Below are 26,830 nucleotides of genomic sequence, written 5' to 3'. Positions count from 1 at the left end.
CTCAGGCCTTTTTTAAAGGAGCGGCGCGAGGACTTGTGGGAAATGTAGTCTGCACTTTCTGAGGAAACGGCGCGAGGGCTTGTGGGAAATGTAGCGTGCACTTTCTAAGGGAGCGGCGCGAGGACTTGTGGGAAATGTAGTGTGCACTTTCTGGTCCCAGTAGCGGGAGCTGCTTCGGGCCTTCTGCGCATGTACGCCGTATGCCTCCAGGTTTGTTTTTCTCCCCCAGCAGCCTGAGTGGGAGGGCTCCCGGCATTTCCGCGTCGGGGTAGAGTACGTGGAGGGTGAGTAAGGGAGGGCTGGGGCGAGGGTGGACTGGAGGTTCTGCGCGGCCTGGGGGTGAGAGAGAGAGAGAGCGGCTTTGCCGCCTGGTCTGGGTCCGAATCCTGCCTTGGTTCTTGTGCTCCCGAAGGGAACGCGCACGTCCCGCGCCTGTGACAAGTGAGGTTGGATTTTCTCTTGCCTGAGGTGAAGGATGCCCGGAGGCCTGGGCAGGACGGCGCGGAAACGGGCCTTCTGCCCAGTAGATGTGCGCTTCTCTCCTTATTCTTTTCCCTCGGAATCGGAATCTCGCTGTGGCCTCGCAACCACCTGTGGTCATCGTCGCCGCGTTGTCACTGCGATGCCTAGGCGAGCGGGGTGGCGGGAAGCACCCGCGGGGCGGGGAGGGAACCTGCAGGCTCGGACTCCACACCTAGCCTCTACCCAGTGTCACCCAGCTTGCTGTGTCCTCGCAGGTCGCAGCTTCATGGCCTGACGCCTTCAGGAAGTATTTTGAAGTCATCGTGGCTGTGGATTGGGGAATTTCTTGTTTCCACTGACCTGTGAGGCCACGCACGTGGAGGGAAGTACCCCAGAGCCTCCGGCACTGTGCAGCCTGGCCTGTGTCCCCAGTAGCACCAGTGGGCATTTCCGGAGGGTCTAGCTCGTGGCTCAAGTGACAGGAAGATGTAGGAGCTTTCAGTCTTGGATGAGGGTTCGAACTGAAGGGCTTAGGCCCAGCAGTCTTGGAGCAAAGCGGCTGTTGTGGGGTAAGAAAAGAAGGGTAAGGGGCGAGGGCTCAGGGGCCCTCCTAGGAGAACACCCGACCAGTTGGGCTGAGACCTCATTAGAGATCTAGAGCACGGGTGGGAGGAGCAGAGGCTCGATTTGTGTCCTGTCCAGACTGCCACAGGCTGGGTGATGGTGGGAGCTTTGTGCTCATTCAGATGTAGCGGCAGAGGAGGGCAAGGCCGAAGGAGCAGACAGCACTACTTCTTGGTGAGTTGTGAAGGCATCATGAGGAGGGAGGAGCTTAGTAGCCAAGTGGAGGAGAGCACCCTCCATGCCTGGATTCGTTACTTGCTCGTTCTAGATGCTGAACTGCTGGCGCACTGCAGCACAACTAGAGATGTACGGATGCCCCCATCTTGATCTTACGGAATCAGAGCTGCAGCCGCAAGAAAGTTTTCTGTTTCGGCTTTATTTAAAAGATGGGGTGGGGTGGGGTAGACAGGAAAGGAGCTTAACGTGTTAAGTGACTGATGACATTGACACATTTTGTTTGGCAGAGTCAAGAACAGACACTAAATCGCTTGAGGACCCAGGAGGGTGTTTGCTGCTTTGACAACAGAGTAAGTAAAAATCATTGTGCTTTTTTAAATCTAAAGATGGTTTTGAGAATCTGAAACCAAGTTAGAGCAAGTTCGTTTTTCTTCCCAAAAAAACTGGGCTGGGCCGGGCGCGGTGGCTCATGCCTGTAATCCCAGCACTTTGGGAGGGTAAGGCGGGCGGATCACGAGGTCAGGAGTTCGAGACCAGCCTGGCCAACATGGCAAAACCCCGTCTTTACTAAAAATACAAAAAATTACCCAGGCGTGGTGGTGCGCACCTGTAGTCCCAGCTACTTGGGAGGTTGAGGCAGGAGGTTGCAGTGAGCCGAGATCATGCCATTGCACTCCAGCCTGGGCAACAGGGCAGGATTCTGTCTCAAAAAAGCAAACAACAACAACAAAAAACTGGGCTGAAAAATACCACATCACTTTTTTCAAAACTTTGTTGGGATACTCTGGTTTATAATAAAGATTAAAACTTGTGTATTTTTGTTTAGCATCAGTTTTAATGAAAGTATTATGTTCCATTCTTTGGCTTTTCCTAACTTGCTTAATTAGTTTATTGCTTTGCATACTCTGTTAGAGTACAACGTAAGTTGTTTATGAATCAGTAAAAAACAAAACGTTTTTACATTTGAAAACTAATGTGTCCAAGCAATACATAATCATGCCAGTCATGCACGGGTCTGTGAGTATCTCTCTTTCAGAGATGTTTTGCCAGCTGCGAAGTGGACCTTTTTAGGCAAGTGACATCTCTCATGATCTTTTCTTATTTCTCAGCTATACCCTCACAGTTTGCTCTGCTCTTCCAACACCAGTGGAAGATGATCACATCCCAGGTAAGTTGTTTATTTTTTCACAGTTTTGCTTAAAAGTAATTATTGAGGTTTTAAAAATGTCTCTATATTCATATGAAAGTAGAAATAACATCAGGGAAAATATAGACGAGAGGTCACATTACAGTTCGTGGGTCAAATGCAGCCTGCTGCCTGTTTTTTTATGGTCCGCAAATGAAGGATAGTTTTTATATTTTTAGGTGGCTAAAGGGAAAAAAACCAAGAGTATTATTTTGCTTGGAAATTGTATGAAGTTCAGATTTTGTTATCTATAAAGTTTTATTGGGACTCAGCTATACTCATGTATTTATGTATTGTCTGTTGGTACTTTCACACTACGAGGGCAGAGTTGACTGGTTGCAGCAGAGACTAATGGCCCACAAGCCTAAAATATTTACTGTGAGACCCTTTACAGAAAACGTTTGCTGATTTCTGATAGAGAGTTGATGAAGAGTAAGACAAAAATGTCATGTTAAGGGAATGCAGATCTTGTGATCTCACAGAGTTGTGAAACTGGAACATAAAACACTTTAAAGGTCAATGGGCTTTATTAGGTGACATTGTGAAACTTCCGATGACAGTCTTTCAGTTACATAAAAAAGTAGTACAACAAAGTGAATAATTCATGTGCAGTCCAGGGGAAAACTTAAGAGATAGCAAGAGAAAGTATGTGATTAAAAAATTCAAATAGGCCGGGCTAGGTGGCTCATGCCTGTAATCCCAGCACTTTGGGAGGCCGAGGCGGGTAGATTACGAGGTCGGGAGTTTGAGACCAGCCTGACCAACATGGTGAAACCCCGTCTCTACTAAAAATATAAAAATTAGCTGAGCATTGTGGCGTGCACCTGTAATCCCAGCTAGTCAGGAGGCTGAGGCAGGAGAATCGCTTGAACCCAGGAGGCGGAAGGTGCAGTGAGCCGAGATTGTACCACTACACTCCAGCCTGGGCGACAGAGTGAGACTCCGTCTCAAAAAAAAAAAAAAAAAAAAAAAAAATTCACATGAATTATGTAGCATTAGGACTTATGGTTGTTTAAAGAAACAGTCCTGGTAGGCTAGGGTGATCATGGGTTGTTAGGATGTGGCAGGCTTTGTGACAGCCCTAGAGACTGGGCAGAACTGGAATATTTGCAATAACTTTCAAGGGATTCTACCTAAAAAAAATAATTATGGTAAAATACACATCACATGGAAATTGACAATTAAGCCATTTTAAAGTATAGAATTCAATGACTTTAGTACATTCACAGTGTTGTACAACCATAACCACCATTTATTTCTGGAATATTTTCATCACACCAAAAGGAAACACAGTACCCTTAATAAGCAGTGTTGTAACTTAATAAGCAGTTGCTCCCTTTTTCCCCTCTGCTCCCAGCCCCTAGCAACAGGTTGCAGTAGAGACTGTAATGGCCCACACACCTTTTTGTTTAAATGCTATTGTAATTGGAATTGTTAATTTCCTTTTTGACTGTGCATTGTAATGAGTACAGAACTAATTTTTGAGTAATCTTGTATCCTGTAATTTTGCTGAATTTGTTTCCTATTTGTAGGAGTTTCTTTGTGGATTCTTTAGTATTTTCTGCATATACGATCATGTCCTCTGCAAACAAAAATATTTTCTTTCTTTCCAATTTGGGTGTATTTATTTGTTTAATCTAATTGTTGTAGCTGGAATTTTTAGTACAATGTTGAATATATGTGGCCAAAGCAGGAATCTTTATTTATCGTTAGTTTTTTGTTTTAGCAGTCTTAACCATTTTGGGATGTACAATTCAGAAGCAGTGTTATGTATATTCATATTGTACGTCTAATCTCCAGAATTTTTTCATCTTAGGAAATTGAAATTCTGTACCCATTAAGCAATAACTCCCCATTTTCCCCTCCTCCTTGCCCCTGGCAGCCACCATCCTGCTTTCTGTTCTGTGAGTTTCACTACTTTAGTATGTCTCATTTAAGTGAAATCATACAGTACTTGTCTTATTGTGACTGGCTTATTTCACTTAGCATAATGTCCTCAAGCTTCCTCAGTGTTGTAGCATGTGTCAGACCTCTATCTCCTTTTTAAATGTTGAATGATATTTCATTGTACCCATGTTTTGTTTATTCATTCATCTGTCAGTGGACATTTGGATTCCTTCCTCCTTTTAACTGTTGTAAATAATGTTACTGTGAACACAGGTGTACAGCTATCTCTTTGAGATCCTTTTTTCAGTTCTTTTAGTTATATACTCTAAGTGGTATGGCTGGAATCTATGGTAATTCTATTTTTAGTTTCTTGAGGAAACACCAACTTGTTTTCTACAGAAGGTGCACCATTTTACATTCCCATCCTCAGTGTACAGTGCACCATTTTACAGTCCCATCCTCAGTGTACAGGATTCTGATTTCTGCATATCCTTGCCAACACTTGTTATTTTCTTTTGTTGTTTTGATAGCAGCCATGTTGTAATGGGTGTATGGTAATTGTTCGTTGTGATTTTAATTTATATTTCCTTCATGATTAGTGATGCTGAGCATATTTTCGTAAGCTTGTTGACCATTTGTATGTCTTTTATGGAGAAATGTCTGTTCAAGTCCTTTGTCCATCTTTGAATCTGGTTTTTTGTTTGTTTTGAGTTGTAGTGGTTATTTTTTTTTAATATTAATTCCTCATCAGATACACGAATTGCAAATATTTCTTCCTGTTGTGTTGGTTGCCTTTTCTTATCTAGTTAACCATGTCCCACGCAATAATTTTAAGTTTGATGTAGTCCAATTTATTTTTACTACTGTTGCCTGTGGTTTTTGATATATCCAAGAAAACATTACATTGCCACATGTAATGTCAAGAATCCATTCTCCTATGTGCTCTGCCATGAGTTTTGTAACTTTAATTTTGGTTCTTAGATTTAGGTCTTTGATTCATTTTGAGTTTTATTTTTTATTTATTTATTTATTTATTTAGTTTTGTTTTGCATGTGGCTATCCAGTTTTTCCAACACTATTTGTTAGAAAAAATGTCCTTTCCCTATTGACTGTTCTTGACAACTTTGTTGAAAATCATTTTACCATACATGCATGGGGTTTCAAGATTATTTTGACTATTTGAGATCCCTTGAAATTTCATGTAAACTTCAGGATGATTTATTTCTATTTCTGTTACTATATCTCCTTTGTAGACTAACCTTTTTTTTTTTTTTTAAATCAATATGTAATGTTTTTCTCTTGTAACAATTTTTGACTTAAGTCTCTTTTGTCTCAATATAGCCACCCTGGCATTCTTTAGGTTACTATCCTCTTCTGTCATTTCAATTTCAACCTACTGTGTTGTGTGTTTGTATCTAGAGAGTGTCTTATAGACTATATATAGTAGATCATATATTTATATTAATTTTGCCAATTTCTGTTTTTTTCTTTTTCCTTTTTTTGAGACAGAATCTCACTGTGTCACCCAGGCTGGAGTGCAGTGGTGTGATCTTGACTCTGCAACCCTGTAGCCCAGGGTTCAAAACAATTCTTCTGCCTCACCCTCCTGAGTAGCTGGGATTACAGGTGCACACCATGACGCGGCTTTTATATATATATATATATATAAACTTTTTATTTATATATAATATATATAATATATATATAATATAAATATATATTTATTTTTTAATATGTATATATATATATAATTTTTATAGAGACAGGGTCTCACCATATTGGCCAGGCTGGTCTCAAGCTCCTGACCTCATGATCTGCCTGCCTCCAGCCCTCCCAAAGTGCTGCTGGGATTACAAGTGTGAGCCACCATGCCCAGCCTATGTTGCCAATTTCTGTCTTTTAGTTGGGAGTTTAGTTTATTTACATTTAGAGTCAATGATAAACTGATAAAGGACTTATGCCATTTTGCTAGTTATTTTCCATATGCATTACATCTTTTTTGTTTACAGTTTTTCTGTGTGTGCCTTTTTTGTGTTTTTTTCTAATGTGCCATTTTAATTCATTTTGTATTTCTTTGTATTCATTATTTACCTAGTGTTAATACTTAGAATTGCAATTAACATCTTGAATTTATAACAATCTAGCTTGCATTAATACCAACTGAGCCTTAATATTATATAAAAACTCTGGTCCTATATAGCTTTGTCCCTGTCCTTTGTCTTCTTATTGTGACATTTTATGCCTTCATAAATTAAAATATACTACCATAGATGTATAATTATTGTTTTATGTATGCCTTTTAAATCAGAGTAGTGTAAAAGAGAGAACATAAAGCCAAGAATACACAGACTGGCTTTGGCGCTTACTTATATAGTAGTTACTTTTACCATTTGAATTTTTTGTGTTTGGATTGGAATTCACGTCTAGGCAATCCTTTGTTTCAACCTGAGGGACTTCCTTTTGCATTTCTTGTAGGACAGGTCCAGTACTAATATGTTTTCTCAGATTCTGTTGATCTGGGAATGTTTTAATTTCTCCTTCCTTTTTGAAAGGTAGTTTGTCAATGGGGAATTTTGTTATTTTTTTTCTTTTGGCACTTTAAAGGTGCTATTTACTGCCTCTGGCCTTCATGGTTTCTGATGAAAGACTGTCTGATAATCTTATTTCAGGTCCTTTGTACATGCTTGGTCCCTTATCTCTTGCTACTTTCAAGACTCTTTGTCTTTTAACAATTTATTATTTCTCTCGGTTTGAAGTTCTTTTGATGTTAGTCCCACTATAAATTTCTTGAGAGTCTTGGACACAGAGATTCAAGTGTGTGTTTCATCAGTTTGTAAGGTCTTCTGTGACTTATTTCTTCAGATATTTTTTGGTTCCTTTTCTCCTCTTTGTGGGTAACTCTTGTTATTAACTTGTGGGTATGCTTAATGTTGTCTCATGGATCTCTTAGGCACTGTCCATTTTTCACCATTCTTTTTCTCTGCTCCACAGAGTGAGTGATCTCCATCAGTGTTCAATTTTGCTGATTGTTCTCTTTGAGCTCCAATCTGTTACTAACCTTCCACTGATTTTAAAAAATTTTAGTTGTTGTACTTGTCAGCTCCAGACAGTCCTAATTACATTTTTATAGTTTTGTTCTCTATATTAATATTTTATATTTGTCACAGCATCATTCTCCTGGTTTCTGTTACTTCTTTGGTTTCATTTAGCTCTTTGAGCACATTTAAAACAGCTGACTTAAATTCTTTACCTAGTAAGACCAATATCAAAGGTGTCTTTGAGGACAGGTTTTATTTATCTTTTCTGTGTGTCTGTGGGTCATATTATCTCTTTCGCATCTCATAATTTTATTTTAAACTGAACATTTTGAATATTAAAATATGCTAATTTTAGAAATCAGATTGTTTTCCTCAGAATTTGTTTTTGCTGTTTATTTTGTATTGTTTGCTTGTTTTGTGACTTCTAAACTATTTTTGTAAAATCAGTGTTCTTTGTCGTACATGGTCACTGAAACCTCTGTTCTGTTAGTTTAGTGGTCAGTTTGTGATATGATAGAGATTTATTTAAATGCCCAGAGCAAAAACAAAATAAAAAACTCTTCTGGTCTGTGCATACTGGCCCTGTTTTAGGGCGTTCCTGTAATGGTTTGCCAGGCCATTTACATCTCTGCATTAACCTTTACTTCCTGCTTACACAGAGCCTAAAGGTCAACCAGACGTGAAAGCTTAGGTTCCTCTCAGGTTTTTTCTGAGCATGCATATTGCCTTGGACTTACACATGACCTCACTTCCCTGCTTTATGCAGGAACTTTTCAAACCCCTTATCCCCAACCCTGGCCTCATGTGTTTCCTTCTCAGTTTTTCCATTCCCAGTTTTATCAGTCCATCTGCTGCTTTTCTGATCTGGCTGCTATGGCCAGATAATTGCCTTTAAATGCTTTCAACAAGCACTTCCTGGAAGACTAGCCCTGAGAAAATTTTAAGGCAGGCAAAACAAAGACAAGCCTTTGAGCCACTTCTTCAGAGAGCCTGCATAGACAGATCAAAAAATACACAACCACAGTTCTCTGAAAAACAAGGTCCATACTCGTCCACTTTGGCACAGGCATCAGTAGTTATACCTTGTGGAATGTTCCTGCGTACTATTTTAATCAGATTGGAGAATTCTGAAAAGCTTGATGCTGACAGGGTGTTTTCTTTTTTTAGTTTGGGATGGAGTTTTGGAGTTACCTATTCCATTTTCGTATTCGTCTCCCATATCAATTTTTGGAGTAATTACTCTGTGGCACAACAGATGTACTTGTACCCATCTTGTCCTTTTTACCTCTGCCATTAGCCATTTCTCCAAAGGACATTGTTCTTTCTAGTGGAGGGTGGAATTTAAAAAGCAAGATCTGGGTGCTCATTGCTAAAGGTTGTCACTGCCTCAGACCCTCTCAATTGACAGAATTAGGAAATATACATACACACACACAAATACACATATGTACACCTATTTTTGTATTGGTCTATCTATACATATTTTTTAAACAATGAGTTTACATAGACATTTTTCAGTTTCAATCTTAACCCCATAGCCTTTCTGTTTTCCATCTTTGTAACTTCTTTCTCCAACAGTAAGAAACCAGGCTATACCATTATCCACAATATTTATTTGCTCCTTCTCCCTGTTTGTATCCAATCTTTCTTTCCTTTTTTTTTCTCTTTTGAGATGGAGTTTCGCTCTTGGTGCCCAGGCTGGAATGCAATGGCATGATTTCAGCTCACTGCAAACTCTGCCTTCTGAGTTCAAGTGATTCTCCTACCTCAGCCTCCCAAGTAGCTGGGATTACAGGCATGTACCACTACGCCTGTCTAATTTTGTATTTTTAGTATAGACAGGGTTTCTCCATGTTGGTCACGCTGGTCTCGAACTCCCGACCTCAGGTGATCTGCCTGCCTTGGCTTAACAAAGTGTTGGGATTGCAGGTGTGAGCCACCACGCCCAGTCTGTATCTAATCTCTTAAACCTGCCAGTGCTACCTGTCTCCTCAGCTCTCGTTTGATCCCTTAGATCACCATTCCTGGGATTACCCATACTTGCTATATTAAATATTCAAATCAGATTTGATGTATTAAAACATTTTAGAAGTTAAAAGGGGCCATTTGACTAAGTCTTCTTATTTATGGAAAAACATCATTACTTTATGTAAGCTTATAAAAAATAAAATTTCTGATCATTGGCAGCACAGTATCTAAACCTGTCTATAGAGGTTGTCAAGCCACTACTTTGTCCATTAAGTTATAAGGACACTTATCCCATTCATGAAGGCAGAGCTTCCTAATCACCTCCTGAAGGCCATGCCTCTTCACACTATTGCAATGGTATTAGATTTCAACATATGAAGTTGTGAAGGGCACAAACATTCAGACCATAGCACTAAGTATTTTATTCTACTGGATACTATCATAAATGGAATTATTTTCTGAATTTCATTTTGAATTGTTCATTGTTGGAGTATTTTTTTTAAAACCTAATTGTTGTGCGTTGGTTTTGCACTCTGCAACTTCATTTCAAATTGTTAGCTTGTAGATTTTTTGTGGATTATTCGCTAAGTAATGTTATCTGCAAATAGAGTAGTTTCATTTCTGCCTTCACTCGACTGTCTTTCATTTCTTTTTCTTGCCTATTTGCTCTGGCTAGAACTCTTAATACAGTGTTGAATTGCAGTGGTGAAAGCACTATCCTTTGCCTGTTCATGATCTTGGCGGGGGACGATCTTTTCAGTCTTTCACTATGGGGTATGTTACCTATGAGTTTTTCATATATGCACTTTATTATGTTGAGGAACAGGCAGCAATCTTTGCTGTTTGACAGCCTCTGCTGGTGATACCAAGACAAACAGGGTCTGGAGTGTACCTCCAGCAAACTCCAGCAGACCTGCAGCAGAGGGGCCTGACTGTTAGAAGGAAAACTAACAAAGAGAAAGGAATAACATCAACATCAACAAAAAGGATATCCACTCAGAGACCCCATCCAAAGGGAAATAAATCACGAAGATGGGGAGAAACCAGCGCAAAAGGCTGACAATTCCAAAAACCAGAACACCTTTTCTCCTCCAAAGGATCACAACTCCTTGCCAGCAAGGGAACAAAACTGGATGGAGAATGCATTTGACAAATTGACAGAAGTAGGTTTCAGAAGGTGGGTAATAACTAACTACTCTGAGCTAAAGGAGCATTTTCTACCCAATGCAAGGAAGCCAAGAACCTTGAAAAAAGGTTAGACAAATTGCTTACTGGAATAACCAGGTTAGAGAAGAACATAACTCACCTGATGGAGCTGAAAAACACAACACAAGAACTTCGTAAAGCATACATAAATATCAATAGCTGAATCGATCAAATGGAAGAAGGGATATAAGAGACTGAAGATCAAATTAATGAAATAAAGTAGGAAGACAAGATTAGAGAAAAAAGAATGAAAAGGAACAAATAAAGCCTCCCAAGAAATATGGGACTATGTGAAAATACCAGATCTGTGTTTGATTGGTTACCTGAAAGTGACGGGGAGAATGGAACCAAGCTGGAAAACACTCTTCAGGATATTATCCAGGAGAATTTTCCCAACCTAGCAAGAGACGTCAACATTCAAATTCAGGAAATACAGATAACACCACAAAGATACTCCTCAACAAGAACAACCCAAGACACATAAGCGTCAGATTCACCAAAGTTGAAATGAAGGAAAACATTTTAAGGGCAGCCAGAGAGAAAGGTCGGGTGACTCACAAAGGGAAGTCCATCAGACCAACAGTAGATCTCTGCAGAAACACCACAAAGCAGAAGAGAGTGGGGGCCAATATTCAACATTCTTAAAGAAAATAATTTTCAACCTGGAATTTCATATCCAGCCAAACTAAAGTTCATAAGTGGAGGAGAAATAAAATTCTTTACAGACAAGCAAATGCCGAGAGATTTTGTCACCACCAGGCCTGCCTTACAAGAGTTTCTGAAGGAAACACTAAACATGGAAGGTAACAACCAGTACCAACCACTGCAACAACATACCAAATTGTAAAGGTTATCAACACTATGAAAAAACTGCATCAACTAATGGGCAAAATAACCAGCTAGCATCATAATGACAGGATCAAATTCACACATAACAATATTAACCTTAAATGTAAACAGGTTAAATGCCCCAATTAAAAGACACACAGACTGGCAAATTGGATAAAAAGTCAACACCCATCAGTGTGCTGTATTCAGGAGACCCATCTCATGTGCAGAGACACACATAGGCTCAAAATAAAGGGATGGAGGAATATTTACCAAGCAAATGGAAAGCAAAAAAAAGCAGGTGTTACAATCTTAGTCTCTGATAAAACATACTTTAAACCAACGAAGATCAAAAAAGACAAAGAAGGGCATTACATAGGTAAAGGGATCAATGCAACAAGAAGAACTAACTCTATATATATGCACCAATACAGGAGCAATCTAGATTTATAAAGCAAGTTCTAGAGACCTAATAAAGACACTTAGACTCCCATACAATAATAGTGGAGAGACTTTAACAACCCACTGTCGGTATTAGACAGATCGAGACAGAAAATTAGCAGGGATATTCAGAACTTTTAACTCAGCTCTGACCAAGCAGATCACTAGACATCTACAAGAACTCTCCCTACCCAAATCAACAGAATATACATTCTCAGCACCACATCACATTTATTCTAACATTGGACCACATAATTGCCAGGTACAAGCAAAACACCTCAGCAAATGCAAAAGAATGGAAATGATAATGCCCTCAGACCATAGTGCAATCAAATTAGAAATCAGTATTAAGAAACTCACTCAAGGCCGGGCTCGGTGGCTCAAGCCTGTAATCCCAGCACTTTGGGAGGCCGAGGCGGGTGGATCACGAGGTCAGTGAGATCGAGACCATCCTGGCTAACATGGTGAAACCCCGCCCCTACTAAAAAATACAAAACTAGCCGGGCGAGTAGTGGCTGGCTTCTGTAGTCCCAGCTACCGAGGCTGAGGCGGAGAATGTGAACCCGGAGGCGAAGCTTGCAGTGAGCCGACTCCGCGCCACAAGACTCCAGCCTGGCATTGGCCATGCAGACTCCGCCCAAAAAAAAAAAAAAAAAAAAGAAACTCACTCAAAACTGCACAATTACATGAAAACTGAACAACCTGCTCCTGAATGACTACTGGGTAAATGATGAAATTAAAGCAGAAATAAAGAAGTTATTTGAAACCAATGAGAACAAAGACACAATGTACCAGAATCTCTGGGACACATTTAAAGCAGTGTGTAGAGGGAAATTTGCAGCACTAAATGCCCGCAACAGAAAGCAGGAAATATCTAAAATAGACACCCTAGCATCACAAAAGAGCTAGAGAAGCAAGAGCGAACAAATTCAAAAGCTAGCAGAAGGCAAGAAATAACTAAGATAAGAGAAGAACTGATAGATTGAGATACGAAAAACCCTTCAAAACATCAATGAATCCAGGAGCTGATTTTTGAAAAGATCAACAAAATAGAATAGCAAGAAGAATAAAGAAGAAAAGAGAGAAGAATCAAATAGATGCAATAAAAAATGATAAAGGGGATATCACCACTGATCCCACAGAAATACAAACTACTGTCAGAGAATACTTTAAACACCTCTATGCAAATAATCTAGAAAATCTAGAAGAAATAGATAAATTCCTGGACATATACACCCTCCCAAGTCTAAAGCAGGAAGAAGTCGAATCCCTGAATGGACCAATAACAAGTTCTGAAATTGAGGCAGTAAGTAATAGCCTACCAAGCAAAAAAGTCTAGGACCAGATGAATTCAGAGCCAAATACTACCAGAGGTACAAGGAGGAGCTGATACCATTCCCTCTGAAACTATTCTACGCAACAGAAAAAGAAGGAATCCTCTCTAACTCATTTTATGAGGCCAGCATCGTCCTGATACCAAAACCTTGCAGAGACACAACAAAAAAAGAAAATTTCAGGCCAATATCCCTGACGAACATCGACACAAAAGTCCTCGATAAAATACTGGCAAACTGAATCAGCAGCACTTCAAAAAGCTTATCTACCATGCTCAAATCAGCTTCATCCCTGGGATGCAAGGCTGGTTCAACATATGCAAATTAATAAACGTATTTCATGAAATAAACGGAACCAATGACAAAAACCACATGATTATCTCAACAGGTGCAGAAAAGGCCTTTGAGAAAATTTAACACCCCTTCATGCTAAAAACTCTCAAAACACTAGGTATTGATGGAACATACCTCAAAATAATAAGAGCTATTTATGACAAACCCACAGCCAATATAATACTGAATGGGCAAAAACTGGAAGCATTTCCTTTGAAAACCAGCACAAGACAAGGATGCCCTCTCTCACCACTCCTATTCAACATAGTATTGGAAGTTCTGGCCAGGGCATTTGGGCAAGAGAAAGAAATGAGGTGTATTCAGATAGGAAAAGAGGAAGTCAAATTGTCTCTGTTTGCAGATGACATGATTGTATATTTAGAAAACCCCATCGTCTCAGCCCCAAATCTCCTTAAGCTGATAAGCAACTTCAGGAAGGTCTCAGGATGCAAAATCAATGTGCAAACATCACAAGCATTCTTATACACCAGTAACAGACAGAGAGCCCAAACATGAATGAACTCCCATTCACAATAGCTTCAAAGAGAAAAAAATACCTAGGAATCCAACTTATGAGGGATGTAAAGGACCTCTTCAAGGAGAACTACAAGCCACTGCTCAGTGAAATAAAAGAGGACACAAACAAATGGAAGAACATACCATGCTCATGGATAGGCAGAATAAATATTTTGAAAATGGCCATACTGCCCAAGATAATTTATCGATTCAATGCCATCCCCATTAAGCTACCAATGACTTTCTTCACAGAATTGGATAAAACTGCTTTAACGTTCATATGGAACCAAAAAAGAGCCCACATTACCAAGTCAATCCTAAGCCAAAAGAACAAAGCTGGAGACATCACACTACCTGACTTCAAACTATACTACAAGGCTACAGTAACCAAAACAGCATGGTACTGGTACCAAAACAGAGATATAGACCAATGGAACAGAACAGAACCCTCAGAAATAACACCACACATCTACAACCACCTGATCTTTGACAAACCTGACAAAAGCAATGGGGAAAGGATTCCCTATTTAATAAATTGTGTTGGGAAAACTGGCTAGCCATATGCAGAAAACTGAAACTGGACTCCTTCCTTACAACTTATACAAAAATTAACTCAAGATGGATTAAAGACTTAAGACCTAAAATTATAAAATCCCTAGAAGAAAACCTAGGCAGTACCATTCAGTACATAGGTGTGGGCAATGACTTCATGACTAAAACACCAAAAGCAAAGGCAACAAATGCCAAAATTGACAAATGGGATCTAATTAAACTAAAGAGCTTCTGCACAGCAAAAGAAACTATCATCAGAATGAACAGGCAACCTCCAGAATGGGAGAAAATTTTTGCAATTTATCCATCTGACATAGGGCTAATATCCAAAATCTACAAAGAACTTAAACAAATTTACAATTAAAAAACGCCATCAAAAAGTGGGTGAGGGATATGAACAGACACTTCTCAAAAGAAGACATTTATGCGGACAACAAACATATGAAAAAAAGCTCATCATCACTGGTCATTAGAGAAATGCAAATCAAAACCACAATGAGATATCATCTCATGCCAGTTAGAATGGCAATCATTAAAAAGTCAGGAAACAACAGATGCTGGGGAGGATATGGAGAAACAGGAACGATTTTATACTGTTGGTGGGAGTGCAAATTAGTTCAACCATTGTGGAAGTCAGGTGGCGATTCCTGAAGGATCTAGAACCAGAAATACCATTTGACCCAGGAATCCCATTACTGGGTATATACCCAAAGGATTATAAATCATTCTACTATAAGGACACATGCATATGTATGTTTTTTTGCGGCACTATTCACAATAGCAAAGACTTGGAACCAACGTAAATGCCCATCAATGATATACTGGATAAAGAAAATGTGGCACATATATACCATGAAATACTATGCAGCTATAAAAAAGGATGAGTTCATGTCCTTTGCAGGGACATGGATGAAGCTGGAAACCATCATTCTTAGCAAACTAACACAAGAACAGAAAACCAAACACCACTGTTCTCATCAGTGGGAATTGGACAATGAGAACACGTAGACACAGGGAGGGGAACATCTCATACTGGGGCCTGTCAGGGGGTGGGGGGCTAGGGGAGAGATAGCATTAGGAGAAGTGCCTTATGAAGATGATTGTTTGATGGGTGCAGCAAACCACCATGGCACATGTATACCTATGTAATAAACCTGCATGTTCTGCACATGTACCCCAGAACTTAAAGTATAATTAAAAACAACAACAACAACAAAAAACCAGTTGACTGTACTCACCCTGTTTTACTATCAGATGCTCAATCTTATTCATTCTAATTACATTTTTGTTTGCATTATTTGAAGAAATTCATCCACTCTGCCAATCTTCCATTTTTCTTATTTATTTAATCCTAATTTCTCTTTTAAGACCAAATCCAGATGAAAATTTGGCTTATAATCTTATAACAGTTCCCTTGTTTGTCGTGAATCACATTTCAACCCAAAGGATTCCCTTTAGCATTCCTTGCAGGGTAGATCTAGTAAAAACATATTCTCTTAGCTTGTGTTCATCTGGGAAGGTCCTCATTATTGACAGGCATGTTTGCCCGGCATAGAATTCTCAGCTGACAGATTTTTCTTTCAGCACTTTGAATATATCAATCCAGTGCCTTCTAACCTCCAAGGTTTCTGCTGATGATCTTTTTGAGGTTCTTTTGTATATGACAAATTGCTTCTCCTTTTCTGCTTCAAGATTCTCCATCATTTTTTTTTTTTTTTCCTGACTGATTATAACATGTCTTGGTGGATGTATTTGAGTTTATTTTGAGGTTATTGTACTTCCTGGATTTGTGTCTTTCACCAAATTTAGGAAGTTTTGGCTTTTCTGCAAATACTCTATTTCCTTGCCTCTCTTGTATTCTTCTACATTTCCCATGTTTGTGTTGGTCAGCTTGATGGTGTCCCATAGGTCCTTTGGGTTCCGTTTATTTTTCTTAATTCTTTTTTGTTCTGATTCTCAAACTTGATAATTTCAATAGTCTTATACTTAAATTCACAGATTCTTTTTGGCATTCCCAGGTTTGCTGTTGAACTCCTCTGTTGAATTCATTATTTCAATTCTGGTACTCTTTAGTTTTAGAATGTCTATGTGGTTATTATAATTTCAATCTCTTTTTTGATATTTGTAAGTTGTTTTCTTGGTTCTCTCTAGTTCTTGTATGTTTTAGCTTTTGAGTATATTAAAGACAGTTGATTTAAAGTCTTTGTTGAAGAATTGTTATGTTTGGTTTGCCTCAGGGATAAATGTCAATTTATATTTTTCCTGTGATTGGACAACACTTCCAGTTTCTTTGTATGCTTTGTGATTTTCTTGTTCCTGCTGAAACTGGGCATTTTAATATTATAATTTGGTAACTTTAGAAATCACTTTCTTATTCTTCTCTAGACTTTGCTGTTCTTAATTATTGAAGTCTTCAATCATCCATTTGTTTTTATGAATTTTTCAGACTGTTTTTTGCAGTCTGTTTATTTCTAGTCATGTGTGGTCACTGAATTCTCTCTCTTTAGCTTGTGTTCAGATAGTGTTTTAACCGGCATTTTTCCTGGAGGGCCAGGATTCAAACAACAACAACCAAAAAGTAAAAAAACTAAAAAAAACTAACAACAAAACCCCTTTCCTATTATTTGCAAATTGACTGTCCTTAGCCCTTTTTAAACACTTAGCCTGGTCCATTTAGAACTTCATCTTAGTCTTCACTGCTTGCTTGCACTGAGCATAGAGATTAGCCAGAAGTAAAACCTTAGGGTCTTTTGAGGTCTTTGCCAAGCTTCTCCTGTCCTGGGTATGTGCTTGGTGTTCTGAATTCCCTAACCTATGTATGCCTAGTGTTCCATTATTGGAACGCTAAGTATGTGGGAGTTATATGCTACTGCTCAAGGTCATTTAAAGGTCTGATTGCAAAAATTTAAAAAATTGCAACCTCAGGCATAAATGGGCTATAATGTACACAGTGCTCTTGATTGCCCTCATTTCCCCCCAAAAAAGTCTCTCCTTAGCTTTTTTTTTTCTTTTGGAATACATTTGAGAATGGTATTTATCTCCTGGATTTATCTATATTTTACAAACTATTCTTTTATTAACTCTTTTTCCAGTTTTTATTTTGTTATAATTTGTGCAATTTTATACATTTAGATTTGTACGATTCTGTATTTTACATCCATTTTGTTTTCTTTCTTTCTTTATTTATTTCCTTTTTTTGAGACACAGTTTTACTCTTTTTGCCCAGGCTGGAGTACAGTGGTGTGATCTTGGCTCACTGCAACCTCTGCCTCCCAGGTTCAGGTGATTCTCCTGTCTCAGCCTCCCGAGTAGCTGGGAATACAGGTGCCTGCCTCCATGCCTGGCTAATTTTCGTATTTTTAGTAGAGATGGGGTTTCACCATGTTGGCCATGCTGGTCTTGAACTCCTGACCTCGTGATCCTCCCGCCTTGGCCTACCAAAGTTCTGGGATTACAGGCGTAAGCCACCGCACCTGGCGCATTTTGTTTCCTAGTAGTGTTTAGAGTATTTGCTTTGTTTTCAGTTAGGCAAATATTAACATTTAATTTTGGAATGCTCTTTTTTTAGTCTGTGGTTTTTTTTTTGTTTTGTTTTGAGACGGAGTCTCACTCTGTCACCCAGGCTGGAGTGCAGTGGCACAATCTTGGCTCACTACAATCTCCACTTCCCGGGTTCAAGCGATTCTCCTCCCTCAGCCTCCCAAGTAGCAGGGATTACAGGCGTCCACAACCATGCATGGCTATTTTTTGTCTTTTTAGTAGGGATGGGGTTTCACCATGTTGGCCAGGCAGGTCTTGAACTCCAGACCTTAGGTCTCTCCCAAGCTTCAGAATCATCTCTGTAGCCTTCCACTGGACATGCTCACTTCCATGACATGAAGACATTCCAAGAGCTGCATGGCCTGCATGTGTCTTATTGTCAATCTGCACTCTCCCCTTCCTCAACACCCAACCTCCTGGTTCTAATTTCCAGACCTTCTAATGCCTCTATGCAGGCCCTCTGGAAGTAGCCCTTCCTCTCTTGTTTAGTGAATTCCCTCTTCCACATCTCCACTACTGCCTCTTAATATAGACAATCTACCTCTAACGCTGCTCTCCAGCAGTCTCCAATCTACTTTGGTGGCATTGCTTCCTCAGTGAAAACTGAATTATGTTACAGAGATTCCGTTGTGTATTTCCAGTTCACCATCAACTTCTGCTATTCTCATCAATGACATGGAGTTGGGGGAGCAGGGAGCCTATGGCCTAAAGGAAGTGTGCAAGATAATTGTGCTTATGTCATATACTGCCAGTCCTTTAGGGCTTGGGAGGAAAATATCAGCATGCCTATTTATGTTTTTATCTCTAAAGTAAGAACAAAATTAAGCTTTCCTTATATGTAGATTGATTGTATTTTATTTACTTTATCAATAAATATAAGTAAAACTAGTAGTTGCTAAAAATTTTTACAGATTAGATGAGTGATAAATATTTGGAGAACACTAACAGGATTAAAGCCAAAAGTATTTCCTATTCTCCCTCATCTCCCATGCCTCTGCAACCTTTATCTCATCACAGGTAAGGCATGCTCTTATCCTGTTAAGCAGTTCCATTGACTTGCCTCATATTTTTTCAGGATTTTAACCTTTTCTTAAGTTTTTGTTATATGTTTGCAAAGGAACTAAAGTTTTATCACTTTAGTGAAATCTAATATGTTGACATACTTTCACACGAATTTGCACAGAACACTTTTATGATCCATCTGTGTTGCACATATCTGTGGTGTGAGTCCGTTAAGTCCTGTGGTAGGTATGTCTTTGTATGTATGTTTCCTTGTGAGAAGATATGTTCCTCTCCTGTAATTACAGGAAGACTTTTGTATTCAAATTGGAATACTCAGAAACTAAGAAAGCTCTAGGCACATGTAGGCACTAAATATTTTTGCATTAAGTAATAAATTAATGCACCAACAGGATATTTCTACTATGATTTTTTACCCACAATGTGTAACATAAAACAACATATATCATAGAGGCCCTTTATAACATTTTCTATTTAATTTTCAACAATAAAAATGGTAAGGATTAGTCCCTAAACATCCTTTTTCACATCAACTGATTCTTACCACTTCAGACTGAGCAGAACTGTGATTTTCCAGGGATCAGTGTCATTTAGGGATGTGACTGTGGGCTTCACTCAAGAGGAGTGGCAGCATCTGGACCCTGCTCAGAGGACCCTGTACAGGGATGTGATGCTGGAGAACTACAGCCACCTTGTCTCAGTAGGTAGGTAGGAATTGTTTCCCATGTAGAAGACCAGAGTGCATGTCCTTTCTTATCAATAGAAACTTGTGGAACTTTTGTAAAATATAATATTTAGGTTTGAGATTCAGAGATCAAGGACAATTTATCCCTTTTGGATACTAGAGAGAATGACAGGATTAAATGAAATGTGTGTGTGTGTGTGTGTGTGTGTGTGTGTGTGTGTGTGTGTGTACTGTTTGGGGTACACTGTCTTCCTCCTTCAGGAAACCGCCCCCCAGTTTGTCCCAAGTAATACAGTTCTCATTCACAGGATATTGCATTCCTAAACCAGAAGTGATTCTCAAGTTGGAGAAAGGCGAGGAGCCATGGATATTAGAGGAAAAATTTCCAAGCCAGCGTCATCTGGGTGAGTTAGTATGTGCCAGATGGAATTTAAAGGAAGGTAGATCACAAAGCGTAGGTTCAGATAATAAGACCATTGAAATGTTCTTCAGGAATCATGTTTTAGAGGCTCTAGAACTTTGGAACTAACATGTTGACATGATCCAAATATCCAGTGACTCTGAATCACCCAGGATCTCCCAATATCACTTCCATACACACATCTTGTTTTTTTTTTTTTTTTAATTGTGGTATAAATTATATGGTTAAGCCAAAGATTAATAAAATGTGTGTGTGTGTGTGTGTGTGTGTGTGTGTATAAACACTCACGTATCCATCACTGAGATGAATATATAGAGTGATTTTTCAACACCCCCAGAAAGCTCCCTGGTGTACTCTTCCCAGTAAAGAGCATCCCTCCTTCTTTAAAATATTAAACATATTTTTCTATACATGCTTTTTTGAGTTGCTCATTCTTTAGCTTTTTACCATATTTATCATTTTTTTACAGAATTATTTTAAAATAGCCTGGGCCCAGTGGTTCATGCCTATAATTCCAGGACTTTGGGGAGGCTGAGGTGGGAGGAACACTTGAGCCCAGGAATTTGAGACCAGCTTGGGCAAAATAGGAGAACCCACATCTCTATGGCTTAAAAATCAGCCAGGCATGGTGCTTTACCTGTGGTCTCATGCCCACAGCTGGTGCCTGTGATCTCAGCTACTGGAGAGCTGAGGTGAGAGTCTTGTTTTAGCCTGGGAAGAGGCTGCAGTTAGCTGTGTTTGTGCCATTGCAATGCAGCCTGGGTGACAGGGCAAGATTCTGTCTCTAAAAAATAAAAAGCAGTTAAAATTAAAATTAAACATTCAACCAGTAAGGATTTCAGTGTGAAGCCTGAAAATATTTGTGTTTGGAAAAGCTCTCCAGGTAATATTGATAAACATTATTTGTTAAATACCACTGATTTAAATATCTATGTAGGGCACTAAGAAAAAAATCATAAGCAAAGTAATGGCTGCCAGGAACATAGTTGGTGAACAAAAACAGAACCGCATGAAATATTTTAAAAATCAGTGTTTAACAAAAAATATTGTTATAGCAATCCAGCTGATGTTTGTGCTTAAATGAATTATACAAACAGTCCTTTCATGTTTTTTAGTGAATGAACCTGGAAAATTTGGGAAGGCAAACTTTTAAAAACACTGTTAGACTACAATCTGACAATGAAAAAACAATCAGTATGAGATTATGATGGGAATGAGCAATTTATGAGGGACAAACAGCTGAACCTACCTAGAGTGAAATATATTCATTCTAGACTCGTAAAAGAATGGCTTGGTTCTAGTCTGAATCTAAATGTAAAGATATGTTTACTTCAGTGATACCTTGTTAAAAAAAAAGTGTTTGTTCTTGGGACGTTGGACTCAGTATAGTATAGTGTAGTTGATGGAATAAAGGGCAAATCCCATAGCTAGAATAGAACCATAAACCTATCCTGTGACAAGGATGGCTTGTTCACTCATTGATTTCACTCTTATTGTTGCATACTTTTATTCCTAGTGAATCAGAGCTAGAACAACAATTGAGCCAGGTGCAGTGCCTCATGCCTGTAATCCCAGCACTTTGGAAGGCCAGTGTGGATGAATTACTTGAGGCCAGTAGTTCGAGACCAGCCTGGCTAACATGGCAAAATCCTGTGTCTACTGAAAACATAAAAACTAGCTGAGCATGGTTGTGTACACCTGTAGTCCCAGCTACTTGGGAGGTTGAGGCATGAGAATCGCTTGAACCCAGGAAGCAGAGGTTGTAGTGAGCTGAGATCATGTCACTACACTCCAGCCTGGGTGACAGAGCAAGACTCTGTCTCAAAAACACCACCACCACCACCAACCAACAACAACAAAACCACACAGAATTGGAGCCTGGATTACAGGACTATCTATGAATTAGAACTTTTAGAAATTCAATTTGTTGCTGCTGTGTTGAATTAAAAAGAAGTATAAGACTGGAAGTGTGCACATTGTTGTCATAATGTAGGTATGAGGAGATAATGGCCTAAACTGAGTCATGCCTTCAAATATAATGCTAACTTTATTTCTCTTACATATCCTTGTCAACTCATCTTTCTTGTCACTCTATATTTCAGAATTAATTAATACCAGTAGAAACTATTCAAGAATGAAGTTCAATGAGTTTAACAAAGGTGGAAAATGTTTGTGTGATGAAAAGCATGAAATAATTCATTCTGAAGAGGAACCTTATGAATATAATAAAAATGGGAACAGCTTCTGGCTGAATGAAGACCTCATTTGGCATCAGAAAATTAAAAATTGGGAGCAACCTTTTGAATACAATGAATGTGGGAAAGCTTTCCCTGAGAATTCATTCTTCCTTGTACATAAGAGAGGTTACACAGGACAGAAAACCTGCAAATATACTGAACATGGGAAAACCTGTGATATGTCATTTTTCATTACCCATCAGCAAACACATCCAAGAGAAAACCACTATGAATGTCATCAATGTGGAGAAAACATCTTTGAGAAATCCATTCTCCTTGAACATCAGAGTGTTTACCCATTCAGCCAGAAGTTAAATCTCACTCCAATTCAGAGAACCCACTCAATTAACAATATTATTGAATATAATGAGTGTGGAACCTTTTTCAGTGAAAAATTAGTCCTTCATTTACAACAGAGAACACATACAGGAGAAAAACCTTATGAATGTCATGAATGTGGAAAAACCTTCACCCAGAAGTCAGCCCATACAAGACATCAGAGAACACACACAGGGGGAAAACACTATGAATGTCACGAATGTGGGAAGACCTTTTATAAGAATTCAGACCTCATTAAACATCAAAGAATTCATACAGGGGAGAGACCTTATAGATGTCATGAATGTGGGAAATCCTTCAGTGAAAAGTCAACCCTTACTCAACATCAGAGAACACACACAGGGGAGAAACCATATGAATGTCATGAATGTGGGAAAACCTTTTCCTTTAAGTCAGTCCTTACTGTGCATCAGAAAACACACACAGGGGAGAAGCCCTATGAATGCTATGCATGTGGGAAAGCCTTTCTCAGAAAATCAGACCTCATTAAACATCAAAGAATTCACACAGGCGAAAAACCTTATGAATGTAATGAATGTGGGAAATCATTCTCTGAGAAGTCAACCCTTACTAAACATCTAAGAACTCACACAGGTGAGAAACCTTATGAATGTATTCAGTGTGGAAAATTTTTCTGCTACTACTCCGGTTTCACAGAACATCTGAGAAGACACACAGGGGAGAAACCTTTTGGATGTAATGAATGTGGGAAAACCTTCTGTCAGAAGTCAGCCCTAATTGTTCACCAGAGAACTCATATAAGACAGAAACCCTATGGATGTAATGAATGTGGAAAATCATTCTGTGTGAAGTCAAAACTCATTGCACATCATAGAACACACACAGGGGAGAAACCCTATGAATGTAATGTTTGTGGAAAATCATTCTATGTTAAGTCAAAACTAACTGTACATCACAGAACACACTTGGGGAGAAACCCTATAAATGTAGTAAGTGAGGGAAATTACTCTGGGTGAAGTCAGAACTTTGTAGAACACAGAACATAAAGGGTGAGAGAAATCTGTTAATATAATGATAATGAGAACACCTTTGGCCTAAAGTCAGTTCTCACAGTATTGAAGAGAACTTAGAGAAAAAAACAATATGAAGATACAGAATGCAGGAAAACATTATTCTGGACTTTGGACCATACATTATGTTACAAAACTAAAAGTGGAAAAAACTTACTGGTGAATGAATGTAGGAAACATTTTGCCCAGTGCCACTCCTCATTAAACATCAGAGAATTCACATGGGGTGAAACCTGTGTCAGCATCCCTAGGTTGAGAAGCGATGCATTTTTCTGCTACTACTTCAGTTTCACAGAATATCTGAGAAGACACACGGGAGAAACCATTGGGGTGTAATGAATGTGGAAAAACCTTTTGTCAGAAGTCAGCCCTAATTTTTCACCACAGAACTCATATAAGACAGGAACCCTATGGATGTAATGAATGTGGAAAATCATTCTATGTGAAGTCAAGAGGCCAGAGAAAATGCACAAACTATAGGAAACTATAGGAAAGCATTTACTATGAGGTTATATTTTATGGAGTATGTGTAATAAGAAGTAGCTTCTCAATGAACATCAGATAGTAGAGAAAGTATTTTTAACTGTATCTAATGAGTGGACGTTTTAAGTTAAAATCTAAATTTAATATAGAACAGAGGTGTTGAATTGCAGTATATCTAGCAATTTAAGAAAATGTGGAAAAAAGATTTGTATTGAGAAATAGCATTTTACTTTGTTAATATCATTTAGTTCATTGTCAAGACTGCTGTTTTCTAAGAGACTTGAAAATATGTCACTCAAGCCAATGGCTATAAGTAGTTCAAAGGTTTATTGCTTAGCCGTGTGCAAAATAAGGGAAGATTTTTTAGCAAGAGGACCCACAAACAAGAATGCTCTTGTATGTCCAGGAGGAAAGAGAAAGACCCTCAATATGGGGCCATAGTACAGCAGCCCACCAGCAGGATTTTTGAATAATCCTGGGGCAGACTAAATTCAGACGACCCATCTCAGAATGGTGGATCAAAGGGGCAAGTCAATTTGCCTTGCATGCAACTTATGAGGATTAGTAGAAGAGAGTGGGTCCAGATTTCTGGTGGTTTCTGCCCTAGCAGATGTCTAACACATAAGCCAGGACATTCTGCTGTGAGGGACTTTTGTACCCAACTCTATTTCACTCCATACTGAAACATGTCTTTCATAGGTGATAAAACTTTTTAAAATGTGTATATAGATATAACTTAGATATGGAGCTTTCAAAAAGCACAAATAGGCTGGGCATGGTGGCTCGTGCCTGTAATCCCAGTACTTTGGGAGGCTGAAGTGGGCAAATCACCTGAGGTCAGGAGTTCCAGACCAGCCTGGCCGACATGAAACCCTGTCTCTACTAAAAATACAAAAATTAGCCAGGCATGGTGGTGCACACCTGTAATCCTGGCTACTAAAGAGGCTGAGGTGGGAGGATCACTTGAACCTGAGAGGTGGAGGTTTCAGTGAGCTGAGATCATGCCACTGCACTCCAGCCTGAGCAACAGAGAGTTTTTTTTTAAAAAAAAGCAAAAGTAGATTTTGCTATTGGGTAAGGTATAGTAGTTGGCAGCAGAATGGACCCATTGAGGACAACTATAAAATTACAGAAAATATTTAAATGCAAATTATTGCTATAGAAGCAAAGAGGACTAAAGGGGCAAAATTCTAGAGAGTGGTAAAAAGAATGCAGCTCTGGGGGTCCTTTCCACTTCTGACTATAGGGAAAAACCTGAATACTGAACTTGGTTCAGGCAGAGGGCCATAACCTGGGGGTCAGGGGAAGGCATGGGGGGACCAGAAACCGGGAGAACAATCAAGAGTGCAGTGTAAAGAATGAATACATTAGGGGCTTCAAACACATATAATTTCTCAAGAAATTTCCAGATGTCTCATGCTGCATAGGGCAGGAACCTGAAAAGCTAATTTGAGAAGATAATAAGTAGGATTTTTGTTTTGTTTTGTATTTGGCAGTATGAAGGAGAAATGATTAAAACTTAGGAAGTGCCAGTGGGTTGGTCCTTTGCTGAACATGCCATCAGTAAAAGCCCTGGAAACAAGGTCATACTAGAGATTGATTGTGCTTGTCACAACTGCAAACAATACCTGAGTGGAATATTCAAAAACTTGCTTAGAAAGAAAACTCTAGGAACAGATGGCTTCACTGAACTTATTCCGAATATTTAAAAATAATACCAGGCTTTTATAAACTTTTCTAGAAGAAAAACGATGGAACTTTTCCATTCAGTTTTTGAGGCCAGTACAACTTTGATACCAAAACCTTAAAAAACAAAAACAAAAACAAAAAAACAAAAACAAAAGACCATAAAGCTATAGACCAAAGTCTCATAGATTTAGATGCAAAATCCTAAAATTGAAAAAAACGTCTAGCCATATCCATAAACTATATCATCACCAAGAGATGTTTATTAGGGCAATCAAAAGATGATTTATTATTTTTTTAAAAATGTGACTTTCCATTCCTCTTTCTTTTGATTCCCCTCTTTGAGTTTTCATGTGTCTCTCCTGACTTCCTTCCCCAGAGTGGAGGAGTTAGACTTGCCTCATGGGATGAGAGCAGTTGTAGCCTTGTTCCTGCTGGCACCAAGAGGGCTGATGGTGAGGTGTGGAAGGGACAGGGGGAGGAGATAGGCAGCATTGTTGAGAGATTGGTAACATTGAGCAAATATGTTGAGAATGATGACAGCAAGATTTCTCCATTAGAGAAGGTATTTATAAAATTAGGAATGAGGAGAGCTAGAAAACCTGGAGTGTGACATTAGAGTAGAACTCATATCTTTTAAATATACAGGAACAAATAGAGAAATTGCTGTGTGTGCACATATGCATATATTTTGTGATTCATTCTACTGAGAGGACCTAAATGCAATGACACCTCAGTAATAGTAAGCACACCAACTGCCAAGTTACTAGTTCCTAAATACTATCCACACAAAAAAAGGGGACCAGAGATGATTCCTAGTCAGAGTTTGGGAGAAA

General features: G+C 39.0%; 1 protein-coding gene across 12 annotated transcripts; it reads left to right on the top strand.

The window, feature by feature from the left end:
* Positions 1–36: 36 nt before the first annotated feature.
* ZNF37A (zinc finger protein 37A) lies at positions 37–26,830 on the top strand. 12 transcript variants are annotated; one of them, XM_031652382.1, is made up of 8 exons: positions 203–284; positions 413–529; positions 738–1,260; positions 1,355–1,613; positions 2,373–2,431; positions 19,690–19,816; positions 20,106–20,201; positions 22,321–26,830. In XM_031652382.1, exons 5-8 carry the CDS (start codon positions 2,417–2,419, stop codon positions 23,769–23,771), a joined length of 1,689 nt encoding a protein of 562 aa, XP_031508242.1. In that variant the 5' UTR covers positions 203–284; positions 413–529; positions 738–1,260; positions 1,355–1,613; positions 2,373–2,416; the 3' UTR covers positions 23,772–26,830. The 12 variants fall into 12 exon arrangements, with proteins under 12 accessions (XP_031508246.1, XP_031508243.1, XP_031508245.1 ...); XM_031652384.1 differs by lacking the exon at positions 203–284 and having other exon boundaries at positions 293–529; positions 738–1,031; positions 1,165–1,260; XM_031652386.1 differs by lacking the exon at positions 413–529 and having other exon boundaries at positions 37–210; positions 738–1,031; positions 1,165–1,613; positions 22,321–26,671.

The sequence above is a fragment of the Papio anubis genome, chromosome 11 (assembly GCF_008728515.1).
Source record: "Papio anubis isolate 15944 chromosome 11, Panubis1.0, whole genome shotgun sequence".
Taxonomy (NCBI): domain Eukaryota; kingdom Metazoa; phylum Chordata; class Mammalia; order Primates; family Cercopithecidae; genus Papio; species Papio anubis.
This window is presented reverse-complemented; position numbering and strand designations above follow the sequence as displayed.